Source organism: Carcharodon carcharias, chromosome 15 (assembly GCF_017639515.1).
Source record: "Carcharodon carcharias isolate sCarCar2 chromosome 15, sCarCar2.pri, whole genome shotgun sequence".
Lineage (NCBI taxonomy): Eukaryota > Metazoa > Chordata > Chondrichthyes > Lamniformes > Lamnidae > Carcharodon > Carcharodon carcharias.
This window is the reverse complement of record NC_054481.1, coordinates 133,421,366-133,445,662: the sequence shown is the minus strand read 5'-3', so window position 1 is coordinate 133,445,662 and position 24,297 is coordinate 133,421,366. Positions and strand designations below refer to the sequence as shown.

The window sequence follows — 24,297 nt, the reverse complement described above, 5'->3', positions numbered from 1 at the left end:
TTATTCAGTTACTGAGTTTCCCCCGGCAGGTTCCCCTGTAACACTATATATTGTAATTGGGTTTAAATGGAAATCTGTAAAGCTGCAATCAGGCTTTAGCAACATGTATCAGATTTAGCTGTAATTCCCTGCTGGAGGTGAAATTAATAAGGTTTAAGACCACTTTAACATTGCTTAAGGTTGGCCACAACCCATTTATTTCAGTGTGTCAAAAGTTTAAAGTAAGCTGTTACTAAATAGAGGTGTCGACTGTTGAAAGGGTGGGTTCCGCTTACAGGAAAATTGCATGATTGTTTCCAAATGGCTGAATTGATGTATCTATTATAATAATTATTATTAATAGATGTATCTATTGAAGATTAAGAAGAGCTTTATATTTGAACTATGCCCATCTATTATCACTGAATAAATCAAGTTTTAAGAATTTTCCTATGTTGCTAGAAAACACTTTTTAAAAAAAGCTAAAGCAAGACAATTTAAATAAAATGCATTCATTCGTAGACAAACTCTTTGATTTCCTCCTGTTTGTATTCAATGGTGAATCTCATTTTCCAACCAATGTGAGTCAAAGTGCACCAGCAAATGACACCGACCCTCGAAAAACCAGCATCGAGGCAACACAGGCAGTCACTATGGTAATTTGCTTCCTTGCTTGAACTGCAAGCTTAGTTTAAGCTGTTCAGTTATTACTAAATGCAGTAAAGCTATCAAGCAGCATAAAAAGGTCTTATCTCAAAAACTTCATCTTAGAAGAAATTATCTTTTTGCAAAATGTTGACTTGATTCAGGAAATTATTATAATCAGGGCAATGGGGGTTTGCAGAGGTACAGAAAACACTGAATTCAACTTTGAGAGCAGTAAAAAGAACTGATATTTTGAAGACTACGAATGATGGCTCTCCTACATGGTCCAGTAAAACCCAGGACTAATCATTTATCTGCACGTAGTCTCATAATGTAAGATGGGAAACGGGACTGGGCCTGTGTGTGAGAGAATGAATGGGAGAGAGTGATGCACCGACATCAACATTCCCTTGAGTTCTTAAGAGCTCAAGGTAGATTTTAGATAAAGCATCTTGTTTAGCAAAGATTTCCATTTTTAGACTCAGCCAGTTTATGAGTGAGTGCATGAGTTTGGCCCTGGTTTGACCCTCTGTCTGTGATTAGTCACCTGATTTCAGCAGGCAGGACACTACATTACATTTGGCCCCACCATCTCCCGGCGAGGGAGGGAAAAATTAGCCAGCCCTTTCATTCCTGAATGTTATCTCCTTGGTCCAAATGGCAGTGAATGTTGAGTAAGATAGTATAAGATTAAACTCCCATTTGCTGCCCTTGATGATTAACTAGCCAGCTGACACTGAGTGCTACAGTTTCTGTGTGAATAATGACCCTTCGGGCTAGATACCAGAGGAGGCAGATCACCCACAGAATCATCACCTAGCATGGAGCTAAGAAAATTATATTAAAAATAATTGCCAATTTAACAACAAATAAGCAAAAATAGGGATTTGTTCATCTTGTTGCTCTGTATTAATAACTGAGAGTGTATCTTTGCAGGATCTTTCAGTTTGGTTAATGAAACATTTCTAACATGAAGTTTCACACACCTGTACTATCAAAACCCATCAGATCAGTGACACCCTTAGTGTAGAGCTGTGAAAGTCTGCAGTGGCTCAGTATCAGGAGATTGTGGGTTGGCACTCGAGTGCACCCCTCAGGGAGCATTTCACTGTAAGAAGGGCAGTACTGAGGGAGAAGTATCCGGCAGAGATGCTGCCAGTGGAAATGCTCCAGTACCTTTGGTAAGTGACCTCAAGTCTCACTGCCGTATAGAAGAGGGATGACAACCATAGCTTTGTAAACTAAAACCTTTGTCCTCTATGGAGATCCCTGTTGTCGAAGAGCCCGTTGCACAATTTTTGGAAGGTAATGCTGGCACAGCTGATTCAGTGCTGAATCTCCAACTCAATGGTGACCTTTTGAGAAAAGTAGCTGCCAAGACATAAGAAGTATTCAACGATTTCTAAAGTCTCTACATCAATAACAATGGCTGGAGATGTAGGTGCGTATCCAGGAGAGGGCTGGCAGAGGACAGTAAAAAAACTCCATTACCCTCACTGCAGCCAATTCCTCCAGTCTCACCACTAAGATCATGTGAAATCATCTCCATTGTTCTGGACACTACACCTGTATGTCAAATAATTGGCTTCTTCTCACAACTTAAGGATGGTACTCAATCTCAAGGAGGACAGAGCAAATGTTTCTCTGAAGGCCTTACTGAAAATGAGACAAATTGACATTAGTGCATGGGGGGAATCTTGCCATAAACGTGGTGCCTCATCCAACAAGTCACAACACAGCAGGAAACAAACCACATAGGTTCTAGAGTGGAGAAGCAATGAAAAAAGGAGGGAGAGAGAGAGCAGCGCCCTGCCTCAAGAATCCTTGATCATCAATGCAACTCTTGTCCTCTCTGTCCAAAGACCTGCGGTTCCAGGGCTGGCCTGCGTAGTCACCTGAAGACACACAAATCATGAAGCTTGGCAGGTGTCACCCTCATTTCAAGAGACTGATGATGAGAATGGAGGGAGCCTGCATCGTCAGAGGGTCAGCACTGAGGGAGCACTGTACTCTCAGAGGGTCAGCACTGAGGGAGCACTGTACTCTCAGAGAGTCAGCGCTGAGGGAGCACTGTACTCTGAGAGTCAGCGCTGAGGGAGCACTGTACTCTCAGAGGGGAGTGCTGAGGGAGCACTGTACTCTCAGAGGGGAGTGCTGAAGGAGCACTGCATTGTTAAAGGTGTCATCTTTTGTATTTATTCTCTGATGAGATGTGGGTGTCACTGGAAAGAACAGCATTTGTTGCCCATCTCTAATTTCCCCTTGAATTGAATGTTTTGCTAGACCATTTCAGAGGGCAGTTAAGACTCAATCACATTACTGTGGGTCTGGAGTCACATGTAAGTCAGACCAGGTAAGGGTGGCAGATTTCCTTCCCTAAAGGAGCATGAGTGAACCAGATGGGTTTTTACAACAATTGACAGTAGCTTCATTTAATTCCAGACCCATTAGCTGGTGTGGTCAGTTTTGAATCCATGTTCCCAGAGGTTTAGCTAGAGCCTCTGGATTACAAATCCAATGAAATTACCACTGTGCCACCGTCTCTCCTTATGAGGTGTGAAGCCCAGCAGCAGAGACCTTACAAAATTTAACCTTTTGATTTAGAAACAGTGTAAGCACAGCAGAAGGAGTACGTTAGTTTACATTGATGAAAAACTGTAACTGAGATCTGCTGGAATGAATTATAATATTGCTAGAAATAATGGTCATGAAGAATATTCCTTTCAAGTTTGTCCTGTCAGCTGTAGGGTGTTGGATACCATTGTTAATGAAGTCTTTGCAGTCTTAAGTAGGTTAACTGTATGTATTTATTAACTATGAGAACTATGTACAAATTTATACAGTGAAGGGTTCAAGCTAAGAGCTGTCTCCATGCTTGCTTGTACACACAGGTCTGCCCAGCACTAGACTGACCTATAGGTGCGGGTCATGTGTTCTCTCATACCACTGGGCAATACTGTACTCAGTCACACATTTACGTTATATATACTCTTATACTACACTGTCCTCTTAAGCATATCTGTGTTACATTCGTCAACCACTCCCTGTGGTAGTGAGTTCCGCATTCTCACCACTCTCTGGGTGAAGACATTTCTCCTGAATTCCTGATTGGTATTAGTGACTATCTTATATTGAAGACCCATAGTTTCAGTCTCCCACACATGTGAAAACATCTTCTCTATGCCTGTCTATGATCTTTCCATAATCTTAAAGATCTTAATGATGTTGAATGGATATTCTTGTCAAAATGTTATCAAAATGCTTTCATTATTAATTTTCCAATACTCTTATTATCTGCCAAGTGCAACAATGGAAAAAATTGCTTGAATATTTTGTTGTGGACTTTCTCCCTTTAACAAAGCTATTTTCATTCAAGACAACGTGTGGTCAGCTTAGACATATTGCTACAGATTCACATATGGGGTATCTCAACAAATCATTGATTCACACTTCTATCTCTCTTCATGTATAGAGTACAGGAACAACTCTGTAATGATCAAATCCCCCAATAAATAGACTAAATTAAAACTAGGTAATTTTTTAAATGAAAAACTGTCTGCCTTTTGTATGATACAGATGCAAAGAGTGTATAAGACAGCATAATATTTCAACAGGTTCTTTCTGCTGGCTCCCAGTCTAATCTTTCCTGTGACAGAGTATCACCATCAGTTTCCCCTTCCAGAGAATTAACTTCAGCACCTATTTTAGTTCATCTTTGTCTTTTTGCTGGATCTATTTTCTTTCCCTTCAACCTTCTGCCTTCCTTTCCTGGTGACACTGAATTATACTAGGGTACAATTGCATAAGGTGCAATCAGCCTCTGCAATGTTGACTAAGTTAACTTTCTCATACCTGACACTGGGCAGTGAGTATTGGCAAAATGCACAATCATGGAGATGTTGCATCCAAACCCAAACCTGCCCAACAGGACTCACCAGAGAGCAATCAACAGCAGAAACATTGGTTGAGTTTCAACCCTTCCCTAGCCCAGGGGCATTGAAGATAAATGTAGTCTATTGATATTTTTGCAACTTTTTTGTTTATTGAGTGATGGTAACATCAGCTGGAAATAGCCTAAGAGGAGTTCCTGTTCGCTGCAGTTGGCGAGCTGAATTAAAAAGCACTGTCAGAACTGAAGTACATCATGTTAATGGCTGTGGCCTAGATTTTCTAGCTAGCTCGTAAAATAACTTAGTGAAATGTCAACTCATTTTGCCAGTTCTCTCTGGCTTTTACATTGTCGAAATACTCACTGAGAAACAAGTTTTGTTTTGAGTTCTTTTTTCAAATGTTCCTCCTCTTCCAAAACATGGCCTTTCCTCCATAAAGTAATGAGCCTCTAGCATTCTGTGATATTAAAGTTAATAACAATCCATTATACTTGATGTATGATGGCCAAATACCCAGAAGGAAAAAGCAGTAAAAACTGGGAAATAAGATTACAGGTCCGAACTGCTTTTTCCTTCTGGATAACGATACACTGTAATGACATTCTATAAGTCTTGTCACTGAAGTAACTAAATATAATACTAAAACATATTTTGGTTTCTGCATAGAAAGATAGAATTTGGGGTGTAGCTGTATGTGAACTTTCAAGAATTGGAACATATTGACATACTTCCAGTCAGCTTGAGTTTGAAATTCCACCATGCATTATATTTATTCTTCAGGTGGTCACTGTGGGCTGTGACATGAATGTGTTGCAAAGAAGAATCTCAAGTCATGATAATTTGTTACAGTAAAGGTTATACATTTGTAACTGTTTTTACCGAGTTATTAAATTCATTGTATGGCTTATTTTTCCAAAAATAATACAATGGCATTGGATTTCCCCCTTAACACTTGATGATAAAAGACGTGTAACTCTAGAACTAGTTCAGAAAATTGTACATTAATGTGGGACCAATTGTTTTCCTTTTACCCTCGGGCATGCTTAGCCAGAGTATCTACAATAGGATTACCTTGGTAATGCTGCAGTATAATATTACTGGCATATATAATGAAAAGAACTATGAATCTTGTCAGCTTTAGCTTTAGAGTGACAACCAAGGCAGATCAAAGGTTGCAGATTGTTGAGTATATGGTTGTCGTCCTTTTCCTGAAGGTATGCGTAGCTCATAAAAAACATAGAAGTCATTGAAATAGAGATTAACTGAATATAATTGTATAATGTAATTAGATGTCAGCATACTAAAGGCGGTTCACTGTAAATATATTGGACTTGTCTTGTTATTTTTTTATTTCCTATTTGCTTTTTCAGTACTGGAGGGATTTTGTGCGATTCTGAATATTCAGAAATGAAATTTTTCTTATTTGTCTCCTGTTGGATAAAAACTAGAGCTTTAAAATTGTTTTGGGAAAACGGATGAGTTTTATTTATTTCTTATTTTGGTAATTCACTTTTTAAACATCTCACCGATTTCCTTCCCTCCCTTCCCTGCCTCTCCTGAAGGTGGTGTCTTCTTGCTGGTGTACAGATCCTTGGACACCACACAACTTCCTGTACCTTGTTTAAGGTGTTACTATTCACATCTTTCAAAGTGGATTAGGCAAGCTATTCCTCCAAGTGGTGCACACACCTACACTTCCAGTAAAAGTCACTGGGTAGAGAACAGAGAGCAGCCATGGGAAGACTGATTATTGTTGTCCCCATCTTATTCCAATTATTGTGCTTCTACTGCCTCAGCTAACTTAGCTTGACCAATGATAGGCCTGTGTGCATGACTCAATGCACCACTGAGTTGTGTTTTAGTTAGTAAGCTACATGGGTGAGCAACTAAGTGTTTCTGTTTTGTGTGTATCACAGATATTACAGAATGGGAGTCCTTATATATATGAAGTTGGTGTTGCTGAGCATTGTACAAGGTAAGGCAAGAGTCAGCTCGTGGGTTGCTTTGATATGAATAACTTTGAATTTATTAACAGAGTGACAAAAGTGAAACTCATAATGGAATTCATAAAAACTGAATGATTTTGCCTACACATTATTCAACAGGGTAGTTTTGGATAGTAGTGTGTGCTTTGTTGAAATTAGTTTTTTCCTGTTCGTCCTCTTAAAGGTGCTGATCCATGTCAGAATTTGTTCCCATAGGCAGCTTACCCCATCACCTCTCCCAACCATCCATTCTTCAATTTTTAAAAACTGATCAATAAGTGCCAGTGGGCTATTTGACCTCAGAGCCCATGGCAACCCAGCACAGCCCTGTTATTTCAACTTGATAGAAGTTTACGAAATTATGAGTGGCGTGGACAGAGTAGATAGAAGCTTTTTCCCAGGGTGGAAGAGTCAATTACTAGGGGACATAGATTTAAGGTGAGAGGAGAAAACTATAGAGGAGATGTGCGGGGCAAGTTTTTTTACACAGAGGGTAGTGAGTGTCTGGAATTCACTGCCAGAGGAGGTGGTAGAAGCAGGTACGATAGTGGTGTTTAAGAAGCAGCTTGATAAATACATGAATAAGATGGGAATAGAGAGATACGGACCCCGGAAGTGCAAAATGTTTTAGTTGACAAGCAATATGATGGGCCTGTTCCTGTGCTGTACTTTTCTTTGTTCTTTGTTCTTTGTTATCAGTCAATGTTCACCAAATTACATCAATGGATAGCAATCATGAGAATGGAAAACCAAAACAAAAACAGAATTACCTGGAAAAACTCAGCAGGTGAGAATGGAAACCAAGCTGAATTTTCCAGGGATAGTGGGGCCGCCTGTGGATCCTGGACTGTCACCCTGGCTGAGATCATCAGCCTTGAAGCAGGAATTCAACAAAGGATCATTCTGTGATTTTGGTTCATTCCAGATAATTGAGCCATTAGGATCCTGTTTGATAACTTCGTGGATTTAAGGTGAAAGTAGAAACTGATTTTCATATAGACTCAGTTATCAGGAAACAAAATACTTAATGACAAGTGGCTATTGAGGTAAAGGTGATTGCAACAGTTGAAATAGAATTGGCTAAGTATTTAAAAAGGAAGAGTATAAATAAGTGGAGAAAGGACAGAGGAATGGGATTAGAGCAGCGAACATCAGTTAAGGAGTTAGTATGGATACCATACAGCAAACACTTCCATCAATGCTGTAATTTCTGCAATTTTATACTGTAAAGAAGTATATAATGAATGAAGAAGGCAGCTTTGAAATTATTAATAAATAACATTTTGGGTTGAGTTCATTTATTTAAAATGGTTAATATACTATTTGGACTGAAAAGGTGTTTCAATGGTAACTGGTATGATATAAAGCCATCACCTTAATCGAGATAGCTTTTTAAATCGAGAGCCAATTTATTCCGATAAAAGGAAGAGAAATGTTGGTTTACAGGAAGCTGACAGGCTGGATTGCTGGGAAATTGCTAAATTTTAAAACCTGACTCTCCACTCATCACAGCAAGTATTAAAGGTTGAAAATATTGCTTATGTAACTTAGCATTGATAGAAAAGAAAATAAAGTTAGAGGAGAAGATTATGGTGACTCCACAAAAATGCACCACAGACATTGAAGGTGCTGCAAACTTTCCTGGATCTAAGCGTATTGCCTTAAAGATTTCAGTTTTCAGACAAAGCCGTTCTTTTTTGTAAAATTTTGCTGCTGGAAAACTGATCAAAAAATGGTGATTTTTCTTTAGAAGTTGCACACCTTCCATTAGAATAGAGCCAGTCCTAAGGAGCTTCCCTTTGCAAGTCCTTGGCATCTAGTGAAAATCTGCGACAGTGAAGGAACGGCGATATAGTTCCAAGTCAGGATGGTGAGTGGCTTGGAGTGAAACTTGCAGGTGGTGGTGTTCGCATGTGTCTGCTTCCCGTGTCCTTCTAGCTGGTAGCGGTCGCGAATTTGGAAGGTGCTGACAAAGGACCGTTGGTGAGATGCCATAGTTTGTCTTGTAAATGGCACACACCGCTGCCACTTTGCATCAGTGGTGGAGGGAGTGAATGTTTTAATTGGTGGGTGGGGTGCCAATAAAGCAGGCTGCTTTGTTCTGGATTATGTCAAGCGTCTTGAGTGTTGTTGGAGCTGCACTCAAAGTGGAGACTACTCCAGCATTCTGCTGACTTGTGCCTTGTATTTGGTGGACAGGCTTTGGGGAGTCAGCAGGTGAGTCACTCAATGCAGAATTCCCAGCCTCTGTCCTGCTCTTGTAATCAGAATATTTATATGGCTGGTCCAGTTAGGCTTCTTGTCAATGGTAACCCCAGGGTGTCGATAGTGGGGATTCATTGATGGTAATGGCATTGAATGTCAAGGGGAGATTATTGAATTCTCTCTTGTTGGAGATGGTCATTGTCTGGCACTTGTGTGGCATGAATGTTACTTGCCACTCGTCAGCATATGTCTGAATGTTGTCCAGGTCTTGCTGCACAGGGACATAGATTGCCATATACATAACACTCTCCTTCTAGTTGGAAATAGTAGAAATATTTTTATATGAATATAACTGTATCCTGACAACATTGTTGTCAATGTGCCACAGTTTTTGTTTCTTTATTTATGTCATTGTAAATATGAGGTAAAAAAAATAGGTTCAGTCTCAGAGAGGAGGTAATATTCATTTTCATGAATTGGGTAAGCAACAAGGTGGATCACTGACCTGTTCCTGAAACTTCCTGATTTTCATCACCACTTTGATTGATACAAGTAGTTGGGCCACTTCCCGGTGACAATACCCAGAAACCATCCCTATCAACTAGCTTCTCCTCATAGAGGAATGGCAAAGATATCGGTTGAATTTTTGGGTGAGTTGTACAAAGAGAAATGTTTATTACCTGGGCACAAAACACATGAAATGGACAAAGCTTTTTAATAGTGGCACCATTAAATCAATACTATCCCTTGTTTTTCAGAGAAGGGTGTGATCGTAAAGATGGCAGGGTTCAAGAGCAAGAACTGGAGTAATTAAATAAGTTAACAATAGCTAAAGAAGTTGGACTGCAGAAATGTTGAAACTTACTAGTCTCTGATGCCAGACATCTTCGAATGTAGAGGGAAGCCAGTGAAGAAATAGCAAAGACCCTGACTCTAATCATCCTTGGATGTTGAAGTTTCTCCAGAGGCCTGAAGAATGGCCAATGCAATATTTCTATACCAAAGGGGAGAGGAATGGATAAATCAGGTGTCTATATATCTGACATCAGTATAGAGTCAGCTATTAGAAGTGACAATATGGGATTAAAATAAATTCACATACAAACACGTGTTCATTAAGGACAGACAGCATGGAATTGTAAAAGGCAAGTTATGTCTTACAAACTTAGTTGAATCATTTGTGAAAATAGTGGAATGCATTGATAAAGAAAAAGCTGTGAATGTTGTGGATATGGATTTTCAAAAGGCATTTGATGAGGAGTTTTGTTCCTACAGTTGAAAATGTGGCATTAATGGGAATGTGTGTGTAAGGGTGAGAAGGTAATTAATAGTGGGTAATGGATGTTTTATGGACTGGAAGGATGTCAGTGATCCCTGCCAGCAGCCAGTATTGAGTCTAATGCTGGGTTTGGTTATAGAAGGCAATCAACACAAAATAAGGAAGTGTAGTGAACTGCTAAGAGTATTTTATGTGCCTTTAGATAAATGTTAGATGAAATTTAACATGGAAAAATGTGGTATGTTAAGTTTTGAAAGAAAAAATGAGGGAGTAAATATATATGAAATGGTAAAACTTTAAAGGGGCAGAGAAATGTCAGGATCTAGGAGAATTAATGCAGGGAGACTTTTTTTTAGTATAGGGAATCCCATGCAATGGTGGGTGTTAGGAGGAAAAGGAATAAATATTTGGGAAAGCAAATGTAATAGAACATGGAGAAGGGGAATGAACAGGACGAAGGATTAGCTCTTTCACAAAGTCAGCACAAACACGATGGCTGTAAAATTCTAGGGGCAGAAATTTTCACTCAGCGGGCGGGCACACATAAAATGGCAGCACTCCCCCAATCAGGGGTGTTAATTGGGTTTGCACTAGCTACCGCCCGGCCCCGCACAACCCCCCCCCCCGACAGGTGGAGAATTCAGCCCCATGTTACAGAGTCTCATAAGGGGACGTGTTTCATTACATTTTTATATTCTTTATTTGCTTTTTTTAAACAGCATTTCATCTCCCTGAAGCAGCTCTGCGCCTCAGGGAGATTATGAAGCGCTCACCCGTGAACATGCATGAAGTTCATGCTCGGCTGGCTCTTCCTCCTCCCCCACCCACCTCTCCCCCCACCCGCACAGGAAGCGCTGAGCACTGCCGCTCGTGTTTCACACTAGGCCGGCCTTAACTGGCCCGTCAGCATGAAATCGCAGTCTGGTGCCGATTGCGGGTAGCAGCCGGCTTCCTGACTGCCCCTGCCTGACCAGCCAAGGGCAAAATTCTGCCTTATGATCTCATGACCTGAAGCTGCTCTAGGTTCCGGTGGAGATGGCACTAGTTAAATATCCAGCCTTTCATGTTGACAGTTTCACAGCTAACAAACTCAGAAAAAAGAACGTGCTCAAGTCATCCAGTTTCTTTAGAGCTGATATATTACGATGCTGAAAACAGCATTATTGCAATGATGAAATGACTTAAACATCAACAGTAACTTAATTACTGCAACATTTTTCTTATACAACTCTCTCTGATTCACAACTATGCATGTTTCAAGCGTCACACTGAAATTTTTCAAAAAGGTGTTCGAAACCAAAATGGGGAGAGAATGAAGGAGTCAGAATTTGCTGTCAATTTGCATCCTTTAAAAATCAAATCCATAATTCTCTATGCAACAGGAAAGGAAAGCATATTTCTGGTGTGTAATGGTGAATTTTTCAAGCAATTTTTAAAATTTTGCCTTCACTGAGACCTGTTCTGCACTTTTAGTATCTGAATGCACTTTCACAGTTTAGGAATTGGAAATCTTCTCTAATTGTATTTTCTTAAACCCCATGCCTGGTTAAGGGGCTTCAAACTTTAATTTTCATACTTAAAGAAGGAATATGTTGTGTGAGTTCCACTCCTTCTTCAGGTGCAGATTGATTAACTTGATTTTAATGATTCAGTAAATGCTAATGAGACTGACAGGATGGTTCAGTCAGCAGAACTGCTGTAACAAACAAACATTTTAACGTAAGTAGCCAATTATATCCCTACAGAAAATTCCAGACTGCAACATTTATTGCCTCTTAATGGAAAATTAAAAAGAGAAAACAGAACCAGGGGTCTAAACAAGAGCTAAGTAGAAATTAAGTATTTAACCTAATACTTTCTTACCAGCAATTAGACACTGCTAACAGCATTGATTCAGTCCTCCTCGTTGAATATTCAAGCTACGTGGCAGAGTAGCTGTCCCAGCTGTGGCTTCCAGGACATGGGATCCAACTGCAATTTTTCCTTCTTACCCTACCTTCCACTGTATGCAATGTCCACTCCCCATTGTTCAGTGTCCATTCCCCATTGTTCAGTGGCCACTCCCCATTGTTCAGTGGCCACGCCCCATTGTTCAGTGTCCACGCCCCATTGTTCAGTGTCCATGCCCCATTGTTCAGTGTCCACTCCCCATTGTTCAGTGGCCACTCCCCATTGTTCAGTGGCCACTCCCCATTGTTCAGTGTCCACTCCCCATTGTTCAGTGGCCACGCCCCATTGTTCAGTGTCCACGCCCCATTGTTCAGTGTCCATGCCCCATTGTTCAGTGTCCACTCCCCATTGTTCAGTGTCCATTCCCCATTGTTCAGTGTCCACGCCCCATTGTTCAGTGGCCACTCCCCATTGTTCAGTGGCCACTCCCCATTGTTCAGTGGCCACGCCCCATTGTTCAGTGGCCACTCCCCATTGTTCAGTGGCCACTCCCCATTGTTCAGTGGCCACTCCCCACTGTTCAGTGGCCGCTCCCCATTTCTCCAGTATCCTTCTTGCTAATTCTACCAGCTGTCACTAACTCCCAACAGTCGCCATGTTTAAATATGAGTCCAAAGTTGTTGGCTTCCTCCACCTTCCCACTCTGTCTGCCACTCCCCTCTCTCTACTTGCTTTGAGCATCAGGATATGTTCTGTCCATATCTGACCACAGTTATCCTCTCTCATGTCGTTCACACTGCTGCCCCCAACCCAGTCAATTAAATTTTAGGGCTACCATGTCACCCAGCATTGATCTCAGGAATCTTGGTCCATCCCACTACCCACCATTCTATTCCAGCTCACTGCTCTGACCTCAGCTTGCCCCTTCCTTATCCAGTCTTGGACATGCACCGTTCATGTAACTGGACCTGCATGGCACCCCTACCTAAGGGCTCTTCTTCTCAACAAATCAGATAGGAGGATCCCTACTACCAAATCCACTTAAATATTGGTGAGCCTTTTAAAGGACATCTTGTCTAAAGGTCCACTCGAGGCCCCTCCCCTCAGGTCTCCTGGGGACACTGGGAACTTTGATCCTGTGAAGTAACTGGCAACAAAATGGGGTACCAGTCCTTCTTTTTGCATAGAACAGTGATACTCCCCCCTCCCCCCACAACGTCCCCGCTCCCCCCAACACCCCCTGCATTGGACATGTGTTTGAAATGCTCACCCAAACCCATCGAACAGAACTAAAGTTCCGCTTCAACCTCCACCACTCCTTTCTGTTGGAATTTGCAGTTTAGTGAGTACCATCTTTGCCAAAAAAATCAAGCTGTGCAAGTCATGAATGAGCATCAAAAATGATATTGTTTCAATTGAGAGATTTCTATTCGTACACACTTTTAATACAGGAGGCAAGGCTGGATACAATGGATATTGCTTAGATTTCTTTCCAGATTAATTTATTCTTTATTGTTCATGTTGACACAAGGTTCTCTAATAACAGTGCTGGCTGTGAGGGACTAACCATGGAGTATAAGAGTTGATATGGCTTCCTCATCCATGGGATCTTCACTCCGGATTCCAATGAATGCTTTTCCAATGCATTCGGATCAACAGCTTTGAATGTGTTTTTACTGATGCCAACCAGAATTTTAAGTATGATGTTCTCAAAATTGACAATATTCAGCAACAAATCTGAATGCAAGGATTTGAATTGATATGATCAGTGTGTAATTGCTTCTTTTTTCTTAACATTCATTGGAATCAGCACCTGAAAGTGAAATGTTAGTGTTTATTTTTGGGGGCATTTCCATCCATTCTGTTGAGAAGCATTAACATATCGTTCAGATGCTGATTTACCTAATGGACATTTTATAGTACTCTCTATCTTTATTTCAGATTGCTAGCAGTGTTTTATTTTATCTGTACTATTTCGGGATGTCTTTAAAATTCTATATTTATGTATTAGTTTGTTTAATTAGGTATTACATTGTGTCTAGAGTATAGGTTGCAGCAGTTGAGATGGATTGCAGGCTATTTATTTGTTGAAGCAGCGCCGTCCTCAGGGAAAAATTTGTTTCTCAAATGTTGCTTTTAAATTTTGGCTCCTGGCTTATCCCATAACATTATAAACTGGTTGAAGCTATTATTTCAGATAGAACTTGAGGTCCTCACCTTTAATAAGTGTTTAAAAACTTACTTTTCCCAGGTTCAGCTGAAGACAGGATCATTGGAGGATCTGAAGTTGTCCCTCACTCTATTCCGTATCAAGCTTCTTTGCAGATAAGATCAGTACATTATTGCAGCGGAACTTTAATTAACCCTAGATGGATCCTGTCAGCCGCCCATTGTGTGAAACCGTAGGTTGCTTACGAATATAAATTACAATGTCCATTTTAAATTAACAAGTAAATTATAAAATGTTTTAAAACTAAAATGTAAGCTCGTTATTGTCACTGTGGTTTTTCTTGTGTTCTAGTCCGTACCTCATCACAGTTGTTTTGGGTGAACATAGTTTATCCAGATCAGATGGCAATGAACAATTCTACAATGTAGTCAGACTTACTATGTTTCCTTTTTACCAACCTGCAACATTCAGACATGACATCATGCTTTTGAAAGTAAGTTTTATGAATGTGTAATATTAAACAGCAAATGACATTGGCACAGTGTTGCTGTGGTTACATTAACAGATAAAAGTGGATGTAAAATCAGATATACTGTTACGACCTGGTGAGGGCACATGCCAGGATTTGCCCTTTCTTTCCCATTCCTCCATTGGTCGTAACAGGATTTTTTGTAATTTATAAGAATTAAGGTATCAATTCAGTGTCTGTATTTAACCGTTAACATGTTGATTGCAAAGAACTCATCCCAACAGGCATTCTTGAGTTGAACACAAAGGGGTCAGGTTTTATTGAGTTAAAAACCCAACCAAGTAAAGATATTATTTTTTTTTAAATAAACACACATCTTGACCTTTGCAGCACACGTACACAAACATGCAAAATTATAAGTTATACAGTAGAGGAGGTTAACTTTTAGCCAAATTAAGATTCAATGATAAAAGGCAAAAAAAAAAGAGAGAATTGTTTATGAGTCTTTTGCTGGTGTTCATGGCTAAGCCACTTCTTTGTGGTCCCTGTTTCTTTCCCCCTGGAATCGGCACTTTGGAATTTTGAAGTGTCCTTCAGAACTTCCCTGTCTGTTGACCCCAGTATGATATAAGCTGGCACAGTTCCTTTCGATTCAATTTCTCTTTCTCTGCTGATGTATTCCAAAATGTAACAGAGATAGGGCTCTGAACTTGAGACAGCAGGGAGAGAAATGGTGTCACTGTTCCATTTGCAGACTTCTTCTTCCACTACAGTAACCCACAGACAAGCTTATAATCACAGCTTTTCACAAGGGGGTTTCAGTCATGTAACAGTTGCTATTGGTACAGTGGAGGGTGATCCATGTTAACAAAATGAGCTTTGATCTCACGTTGTCAAAGCTATCAAGATGCCATTGAAGCAGATAGGGGTCCTTAGCACCCTCCTTGCATAATGTTTTGTTGGCCCTTCAATGTCTCAGATAGGTTCTATAGTCAGAAGGCCTAGTGACCCATTGTCCTTACGTTTGGTAGAGAGTTTAGACAATGGCAGGTGGGCAGGTGTCTAGTCCATCAGGGGAACTGCCTAGAGCTATGTCTCCTGGCAAATCCACATTCAGAAGTTTCCGGACTTGGCCAATTTGTAGGTGACTTCTGCAGCCATTTTGAAGTCAGCGTCGTCGCTTGGCAAACATTCTTTTAAAGAAGTTCAATATATATCTGACCAGACCATGAAATTAAAGATTAATAGTTCACATGCACACCACACATCATCATGACAGTGTCGAAACACAAGAAGAGTCTGTGAGCAAGTGCGCAGCTCAGTATGATACTGAGTCAGACAGACCTGGGATGCCCAAGTATAGAGGTTCTGTTACATCCCTTGACATGATGTGAGAATGGAACTTCTGCCTCCTCCTTTCACTTGACTGTGTCCCAAGGACAGGATCATTTAAATAATAGGAACAAGCGCCCCATACCTGCATCGATGCACTCATGGTGTCTGTCGTAATGGTGGAGGTCCATTTGCACATCAGAGAGGAGGAGTTCTAAGTGTCAGCCATGGCTGAGTTGGTAGCTCTTGCCTCTATGAATGTTGTGGGTTCAAATCCCACTCCAAGACTTGAGCACAAAAATCAACACTGATGCTCCAGTGCAGTACTAAGGGAGTGTTGCACTGTCTGAAGTGTTTTTTTGGGTGAGATGTTAAACCCCAAGGCCTGACTGCCTTCTCAGGTGTACACTAAATGCCCATGGCACTATTTAAAGAAGAGCAAGGGAGTTCTCCCCAATGTCCTGGTCAATATTTATCCCTCAATCAGCATCACTGCAACAGATAATCTGATCATTATCACATTACTATTTATGAGAGTTTGCCAACTGCAGATTGGGTGTTTCACATTTCAAAACTGCTCGATTGGCTGCAAAGCATTTCCAGATGTCAGATGTCCTGTGGTCATGAAAAATGTCATATAAATGCAATTCTCTCTTTTTCAAACTGGCAGATCCTTAATCCCTCCCTGGTCAAGGCACAATAATACCTAGCTTTGCTCTCCATAAATGCAGATAAAACAGGGCCAATCAGAGTCAAAACTAGGGCAATTTCTTCAGTAGCCCAGGTACATAGGAACATAGAAAATAGGAGCAGGGATTGGCTACTTGGCCCTCGATCCTGTTCCACCATTCAACTAGATCATGGCTGATCTACCTCAATGCCATTTTCCTACACTACTCCCATATTCCTTGACATATTTAATCTAAAGGCCCAGTCTCCTCAATCTGTCCTCATATGACAATCCCTTCATTCCATGGATTAGTCCGGTGAACTTTGCTGCACTCCCTCTATGGCAAATACATCTTTCCTTAGGTGAGGAGACCACAATTGTACACAATACTACAAGCACGGTCTCACCAAGGCTCTATATGTTTGCAGCAAGACACCTTTACTCCTGTCCACAAATCCTCTTGCAATACGATTCCAAACTTCTGTGAAAGTGTAGACCGGGCAAACCAGAGGAAGTGACCCTACGTTGGAACTTTTTTTCCAACCTTCTGATCGAGGCTGAAACCCAGTGACTTACAGTTCTCTCCTGCTTTCAGAATTCCAGCCTTATTCCTGCAGGATTGCACAATGTCTGCCCTCTTTTCTCAGCCAGGGCAACAGTAAATATTGTTGTAATTGGCTGAAGCATTCCTAAATTGGGAAAGGAAATTCCAATTGCTGTCTATTACCCTGCTGAAAAATACATTTTGTTTGGGACATCAACGGGAAAAATTTTGTCTTGTCATTATATACAGCAACACTATAGACAAATGAGAAGATTTCATTTGGACATTATTTTTATTAAAATGACAAATGAGTGATGGCCCAGAGAAAATGTTATTGTGCTTATTTACAACATTCCTACGTGTAGTGACAGGCAGAAACCAATGTTACCTACAGCCACAAAACTGATTGGCAGAAACCTGTTGGGCTGAATGGCCTGTTTCTGTGCTGTAAAGCTCTATGTAATTCTATATAAAGCCTAATTAACAGAATGCGGACTATAATGGGTATGACAGTGGGTACACGTAAGGACCGAATATTTTCTGAGAGTTTTGCGGGCTGAATGCAGGTACAGATGTGGGTGAAGAAAGATTCTCAGGTGAAAGGTGGGTGTGAAGGGAGCTGTGCTGCCACATGGGCTTATATAGTAAGCAATTAAAATATTCTAATACAGGATGAGAGGAAATCATTGGCAGAGACAAATATGCCTTTTTCACATAACAAACTGAAAATCTATTGATTAAACATTATCAAGGAGTATGTTAGAGAGGCATCTAAAATGAATTGCAGAACCTTATCTATGGGGGTCTGTCTGCATGGGTTCCAAAAGCAGATGTGACTATAAATGGGTTACTATTCTTTACATGTGCACAAAATAACATTTCAACATGAACTTTGATATTGTGAAAACCAAAATTTTAGTAAATCTGTTTAGCAAATTTATTGTACACGTATCAAATGTAACACTTTTCTTTTATCAGATGGATAGGCCGGCAGCACAGAATGCCTACATCAGTCCTATCACAATTCCAGCTACCGATAAAATTGTGCCTGAAAATACATTATGTACAGTCTCTGGCTGGGGAGTCACCACTGTTTACAGTTATAGCCTATCGGATGTGCTTATGGCTGTTAAGGTTCCAATTATTCCTCGCTATAAGTGCAATCAACCTTCTTCTTATGGTGGAAGAGTGCATGTCTTCATGCTCTGTGCAGGATACAGAACAGGAGGCAAGGACTCTTGTCAGGTATGTAATAATTGTAACTTGATAAGTTTGACCTCCTAATTAGTGTCACTTCACACAATAGTATTCCAGTCAGAATTATTTCTAGAATGTTTTACATTGTGATGCAGTCATTCAAATTAATTCAAAAGGCTGTTATTTGTGTCATAAATTTAATCAGCTTGTTCTGGGGTTTCAAACACATTAACATGGCCCAAAGCAGAGCTAGAGTTTAAATGTATGCTTCAAATTCCTGGGCAGAAAAGCATGCAGCTCCATGTTGGCAAATGTAAAGTGTTTAACCATGGAATATTCCGATTAAGCTCATTCAGGAAGGAGGAAATGATCTGGGATTTCTAACCTCCATTGAAAAAAGTGCAATTGTGAACATTGGATGAGCAATCACTTAGTTCTGATGACAACTTACAGCTTAAGTAACCTGTCAGCTTTCACTTTGTGAGCTAATACATGAAGGAATAGCCATGACACACTGGAGCTCTGCTGTTTCGGTTAAAGTGCCCCACAGCAAAAGTTGCAGCCGGTGCAATGTCATAATGAGAGTTGGTACCTTTACAAGAGGAAGGAAAAAAACTTGGAATCTTTTTAAATACTAAATTAATGCTAAATAGAAATTAAATATTACTTAATCTTTGCCATGCGAGCATTCATATGTAAGATTTATAATTAAATTAATAGTCCAACATCGAGAGGACTGTACATGATTAATTTCAAGGTATTTCCTGCTGTAATGGTACTGTATGGAAGGTTTAATTACAGCATGCCAGGTTTACACTCCATTCTAAATGTGCACACAGCAATTGGAAATGTATAAATAATAAGGACAGATTATGTGGCTTTAAAATAGGGATTGAATTATACCTGCAAAAAATGCAGGAAAAATTCAGCAGCTCTGGCAGCCTCTGTAGAGAGAGAGAAACAGAGCTAATGTTTCGAATCCATATGACTCTTCTTCAGAGCTGAAGAAAAGTCATATGGACTCAAAACATTAACTTCATCTCTCTCGACACAGATGCTGCCAGACCTGCTGAGTTTTCCCGCACCTTTTATTTTTATTTCAGATTTCCAGCATCTGCAGTATTTTGCTTTTATCATTGAATTATATTTGAAAATGCCCTAGCACAATTATCTGCCCTCAACTTCGCTTCACTTGAAGACTATATTTCCTTTTGACTCCCTGTGTGAAATTCCACAGAAAAGTGACTAAAATCAAATTTAAATTCTTTATACCTTTTCACTGATTCTCATTTCTTCATTTCCATTCTGGCAGGGTGATTCTGGAGGACCGCTGATTTGTGATGGAGTCATTCAAGGAATTGTGTCCTGGGGAATCAGTTGTGCACATTACAAATACCCAGGTGTATACACCAGAGTAGGCAAGTACATAAGGTGGATTAAAAATAAAATAAGAAGATTTTGAGAATTGTCAGCTATTTACCATTTCCGGTTACTTATAAAAAATAATTTAGATACCATCCAGTTATTCTTTTGCTTATGTTAGCTCTCCAGAATAATTCAACTTTCTATTGTTTGGGGGTCAAAATTAATATAACTATCAATTATTCAACCATCTATCAATACTTTACTTAATTGAATATATAACCATCAATTTCCCTCCAATTATAAACAAACATTATGTTGAGCAGGATTGACACCAATTGAGTGAATAATTAATACGAGAAATTTTCTGCATAGGAATTTGTAGAAAGGTCAATTTGTTTGTGTCAGTTCAAAACACAATTTCTTCATGAAAAATTGATGGCAAACCTTTTCTTTATTGGGAAAGAGCAGGGCAGTGTTTTAGGCATAATCCAATTATATACATTATGGTCTTGTTCCCTTGCTGCTTTCTGCTTGCTTCCTGTGACTGCTAACTCCACATCCTTCAGCTCCTCTTTCACTGGACTAGGTTAGACAAACTCAGCAAGCTCCTGTTGTTGTTCCCTATCAATTGCACTGATCACATGGATCTACCTCGCCCCCCTCCCCGACTCCCTGCCCTGCATTGTTACTGATCTTTGGGTTTCACTCCCACTGCTCCCCTCTTCTCTGCTGATATACAGGATTTGCTAGTGTTCACTATATTCCTCTGCTGGACCCCTGGGTTAATCTCGTTGGCCCATTGTTGACTCTCCACTCCTCCTCAGCCTTCTGATTTCATTATTAACAACTTTACAGTTCACTTACCCTTAACGTTTAAACCTGTTTGGCTCCCCAAAGCAGCCTCAGCTTCAACCGACTGTCAACTTCCTTCCCCCAGACTCATGCAGCTCAGCTGAAGCCTAATATTTCCACCAACAAACGGTAACAATAATCATACATGGAGTTATAGTACAGTCTCAATAATAAATAACACAACATCCTGCCAATAGTATAAATAATAAAGAAAACAGTGTTGTCATGATATATTAAATACAGACAAAACTGGACCTCAAATTTATTAAAAATAGGCAACCCATTAACTTTATTAATGGTAAATAATGCAGCCAGGAAGCCTCTTGAACCAATGCCCTTCTCACACAGCTCCAACCTCTATCCCCCAAAGCTGCTCTCCACTTCAGTCACAGGAATATATGATAGCACATAATCCAGTTCCAATTACAACTGAGATAAGATCATTTTGGAGACTATCACTGGTTTGGAGTACTGTGTCCACCTGTATGTCTCTGTGATAGAGTACCAGATGTATGGAAGGGCAGTCAGAAAGTGTAACCCTAAGTTTCAAATGTATTAACTTTGATATGAATTTGTAGCTACAGTGTAATGTTTTATGATGAATGAATTTCTAAAAGTGAAAGCTTGTTAAAGCCCTAAGTTTCATGTTGTACAACACTTATCAGGATAAGTCAATGATTGGCTATCCCAACAGAGAGTGGCAGTCACAGAGCGTGCATTTGGGAGAAGTGTGGGAACGTGGCCATGAGTTTCCATTCATTTATTTTAATAGAAGTAGGATTACAGGCTACCGACCTACTTTTTCCCATGATGTGCTCCCTGAACAAGGGAATCTCCCCTTGTAAATGTAATTCTGAATAATACAGTTTAAACCAGTATTAGCAATACAATCTACAAGACATATATCTTCCGAATGAAGTTCCAACTGCATGTATATCTCAGCTACGATTGTTGGACTCACATTTGTGGAATGTTCATTGTTTCCTTCACTTCTCTAACACTCCCAGCAAAAGGAAACATGGAAATGCTATTGGAAGGTAAGCTTTCCTAAATCCTAAAGCTTTGTTAAAATTCTAATGATTCACTCAAATTATTAAATAGCCCTACAGCTTTTGTGTGGACAAGGGCTGGCTGTCCAACTGGCTTGTTCAAAATCAGGAAGGATTTATGTGGGAGACGGGAGTGTAGACTCACATTGCATCCCTCAACTGCTGAGAATAAAACTCAAGCAAAATACTGGGATTATTACCAATTGTTAATAAACACTGGTTTAAACAAATACATCAAAGTAAACATTTATCACCCATGGAGGATGTAATATAAACTTTTATCACTCATTGTCTGATATGACAAGACAGATTATTCTGGACTCATATTGACCTTGTTCAAAATAGTTTTTCTTCTTAAATTTATAGCAATTTGCATATATGTATACGTATGTATGTTAGTGACTGCACACGTGTAACACTTTTTCAGTTTGTTTTTTGTATCTGCTTGTACAAATGTAGTTTAATTAACTTAAAGCGCTGGATGTCTGAATCGAATAATTACTTGATAAAAGCTGTTGCTTTTTCCATTTTGTTCAGTTCATTTGCAAGAATTTATTTTGAATATAAATTCCAAGCATTCAGGAAAGCCTCGTTTTTTCGTGTATCTTTTTTATTTCTAACTTTCTTCCTTCCTTTCTCAAAGGCACTGCCTCCAACTGCTGACTGGATTCACAAGCACCAGGTCTGAGCTCCAGGCAGGTTGCTGCTCCTCAGGTGTGACCCTAAACAGCTGAAATGTTAACAGGGTTTATTGAAAACAAATGAGGAATGGGAACCTTAACTTAAATCAAGTGTATTTCTGATATTAAAGGAATCTGTGGCCTACTATTTGAGGGTGTGAGCTGCATACAGCTCAGTGAAGGTACCAAGGCCTAATAATTTCAATAGACAAAATATTCACAGACAGGGACTGCCCAGACAATCAGCCCTTATCTTTCAGAATGAAACCATCTAGTGTCTGTAATGAACCTTGAAAAACATTGAAAAGCACTAAGGGAAGAAAAGTTCCACTAATTAAAATTATGAAATGGATGGGAGACAAGTTAAAGCTTCACACTAATCACTAACAAATGGCAGTACATAAATTGAACAAAATACTATCAGTTAATCAATTGGAATCTGCATATACATAATTGCAAAGTTTATAAATTCCATTATACAGTAAGTTCTGATTTCAGACTGAAACCTCTCTAATGTGATGTGCATCAGTTATATTGGTGACTGCCCCTTGCATTCTTTCAATTCCACTTTAATTTTGAGCAGAGCCAGGAGGCTAAAGGCTTCCCTATAACAGTAAGACTTAAGTTTAAAATATTCCCAAGCTATCCAATGAGCAAACTGGGAAGTTGCTAACTTGCCTTTATGTTCAGCTGAATTGCCTGAACAGAGAGAAACTGCAAGAAATGGCCAGTGATGCCCAAGTGTAAGGTGGGTTTATAGTATGATCAACAGGAGACATCACCAGCCTGCAAAGTCATACTACTGCAGCTGAATTAATGTGCATCAATCCAAATGTTGTACATAACCACAATATATGATCCCACCTACAGAGTGTCATGTTCGTGTCTGGGATCACTGGTCCAGGAGCTCTCTATGCACCTTTCCACAAATGAGCATCATCCACTAATGCAAAATCAGCTCCTCATCTATCATAACAATATTCAGTTTTTATCTGTCCAGACTCTTTGATTGGTCAGTTTAAGGGGTGTGTCTGTTGGTGGGTTTATTTGTTGGTCAGTGCCTGGTACACACAGAGGCATGTGGAGTACCAGAGCACAGGGACATGAGACACATGTGTGGCTGCCAACAGTTAAAGTGGCAGCAGGGGCAAAGGGCAGTTGGTGGAGAGCAAATCCAGTGGTGGGTAAGGGGAGCCCAGCAATAAAGTTACCCTGGCTGGACAGATTGTTTCTGTGAGTTATGGGGTGGAATTGATGGTTGGTATGGAGATGGCATGGTAAGGATGGAAGAAATGGAATGGGAATGACATGGGAGGAGTGGCATGGGAATGGTGGTTGAAATGGCAGGATGAGTTAGGTATGGCAAAATGGCAGGGACAATTATTTGATATAACTTATTATGTAAAAGTTATTCTTTGCACTAAAAATGAAGATTCACTACATTTGAATGAAAAGATTTTAGAAAACCTGTCAGGTGAGTTTAAAAGAATGAATAGCTGAAGAGGGTATTAACTGCCTGTACTCTCCAGGAGAAATTATAATGTCACTACGATAAGTGAATCCTAAGCAAGGACTTTGTTATGGAGCAATATTGCTGGTTAGGAAGGTGTTTTCTTTGATGACAGATGCTGAAATTATAACAGGTAGGTTTCAAGGAAATAGAGTGTTTCTTCCTCAACTAATATTGAGCCAATCAGATGTAAACCTGCCGTTTTAATTCAGGAGAAAAGTTCCCAGTTAGACTTTCCATGACTACGAACAAATCACAAGGTCAGATTCTTGACAATTTGTATTTATATTCCTGAGCATATTTTGACACTTGGACAGAGTTTTGTGTAGCTTTGTCCCAAGTGAGAAGCTTTGATTCTGTTCAAATCTTTGGTGAAGGAATAATCAGGAATCTTGTATTTATAGAAATACTGCTGCAATGAATACACTAATTTGACTGCAGATATTTTGTGGGCTTCTGCTAGCATTAATTCATCTTGTTCCCAGGGAGTCACTCAGGATGTGCTGGGGAGAATATGACTTTTGTTGGAGCAGTGTTTCTAGCATCAGCAGGACATAAACAACTACTGCCACCTGATGGATAAAGG

The 24,297-nt window shown here is 39.9% G+C and overlaps 1 protein-coding gene across 1 annotated transcript; it reads left to right on the top strand.

The window, feature by feature from the left end:
- Positions 1 to 892: 892 nt before the first annotated feature.
- On the top strand, positions 893 to 19,717 carry LOC121288485 (trypsin). Its single transcript, XM_041207023.1, has 6 exons — positions 893 to 957; positions 6,431 to 6,489; positions 14,125 to 14,275; positions 14,395 to 14,536; positions 18,037 to 18,303; positions 19,568 to 19,717. Exons 1-6 carry the CDS (start codon positions 893 to 895, stop codon positions 19,715 to 19,717), a joined length of 834 nt encoding a protein of 277 aa, XP_041062957.1.
- The last annotated feature ends 4,580 nt before the right edge of the window (positions 19,718 to 24,297 follow it).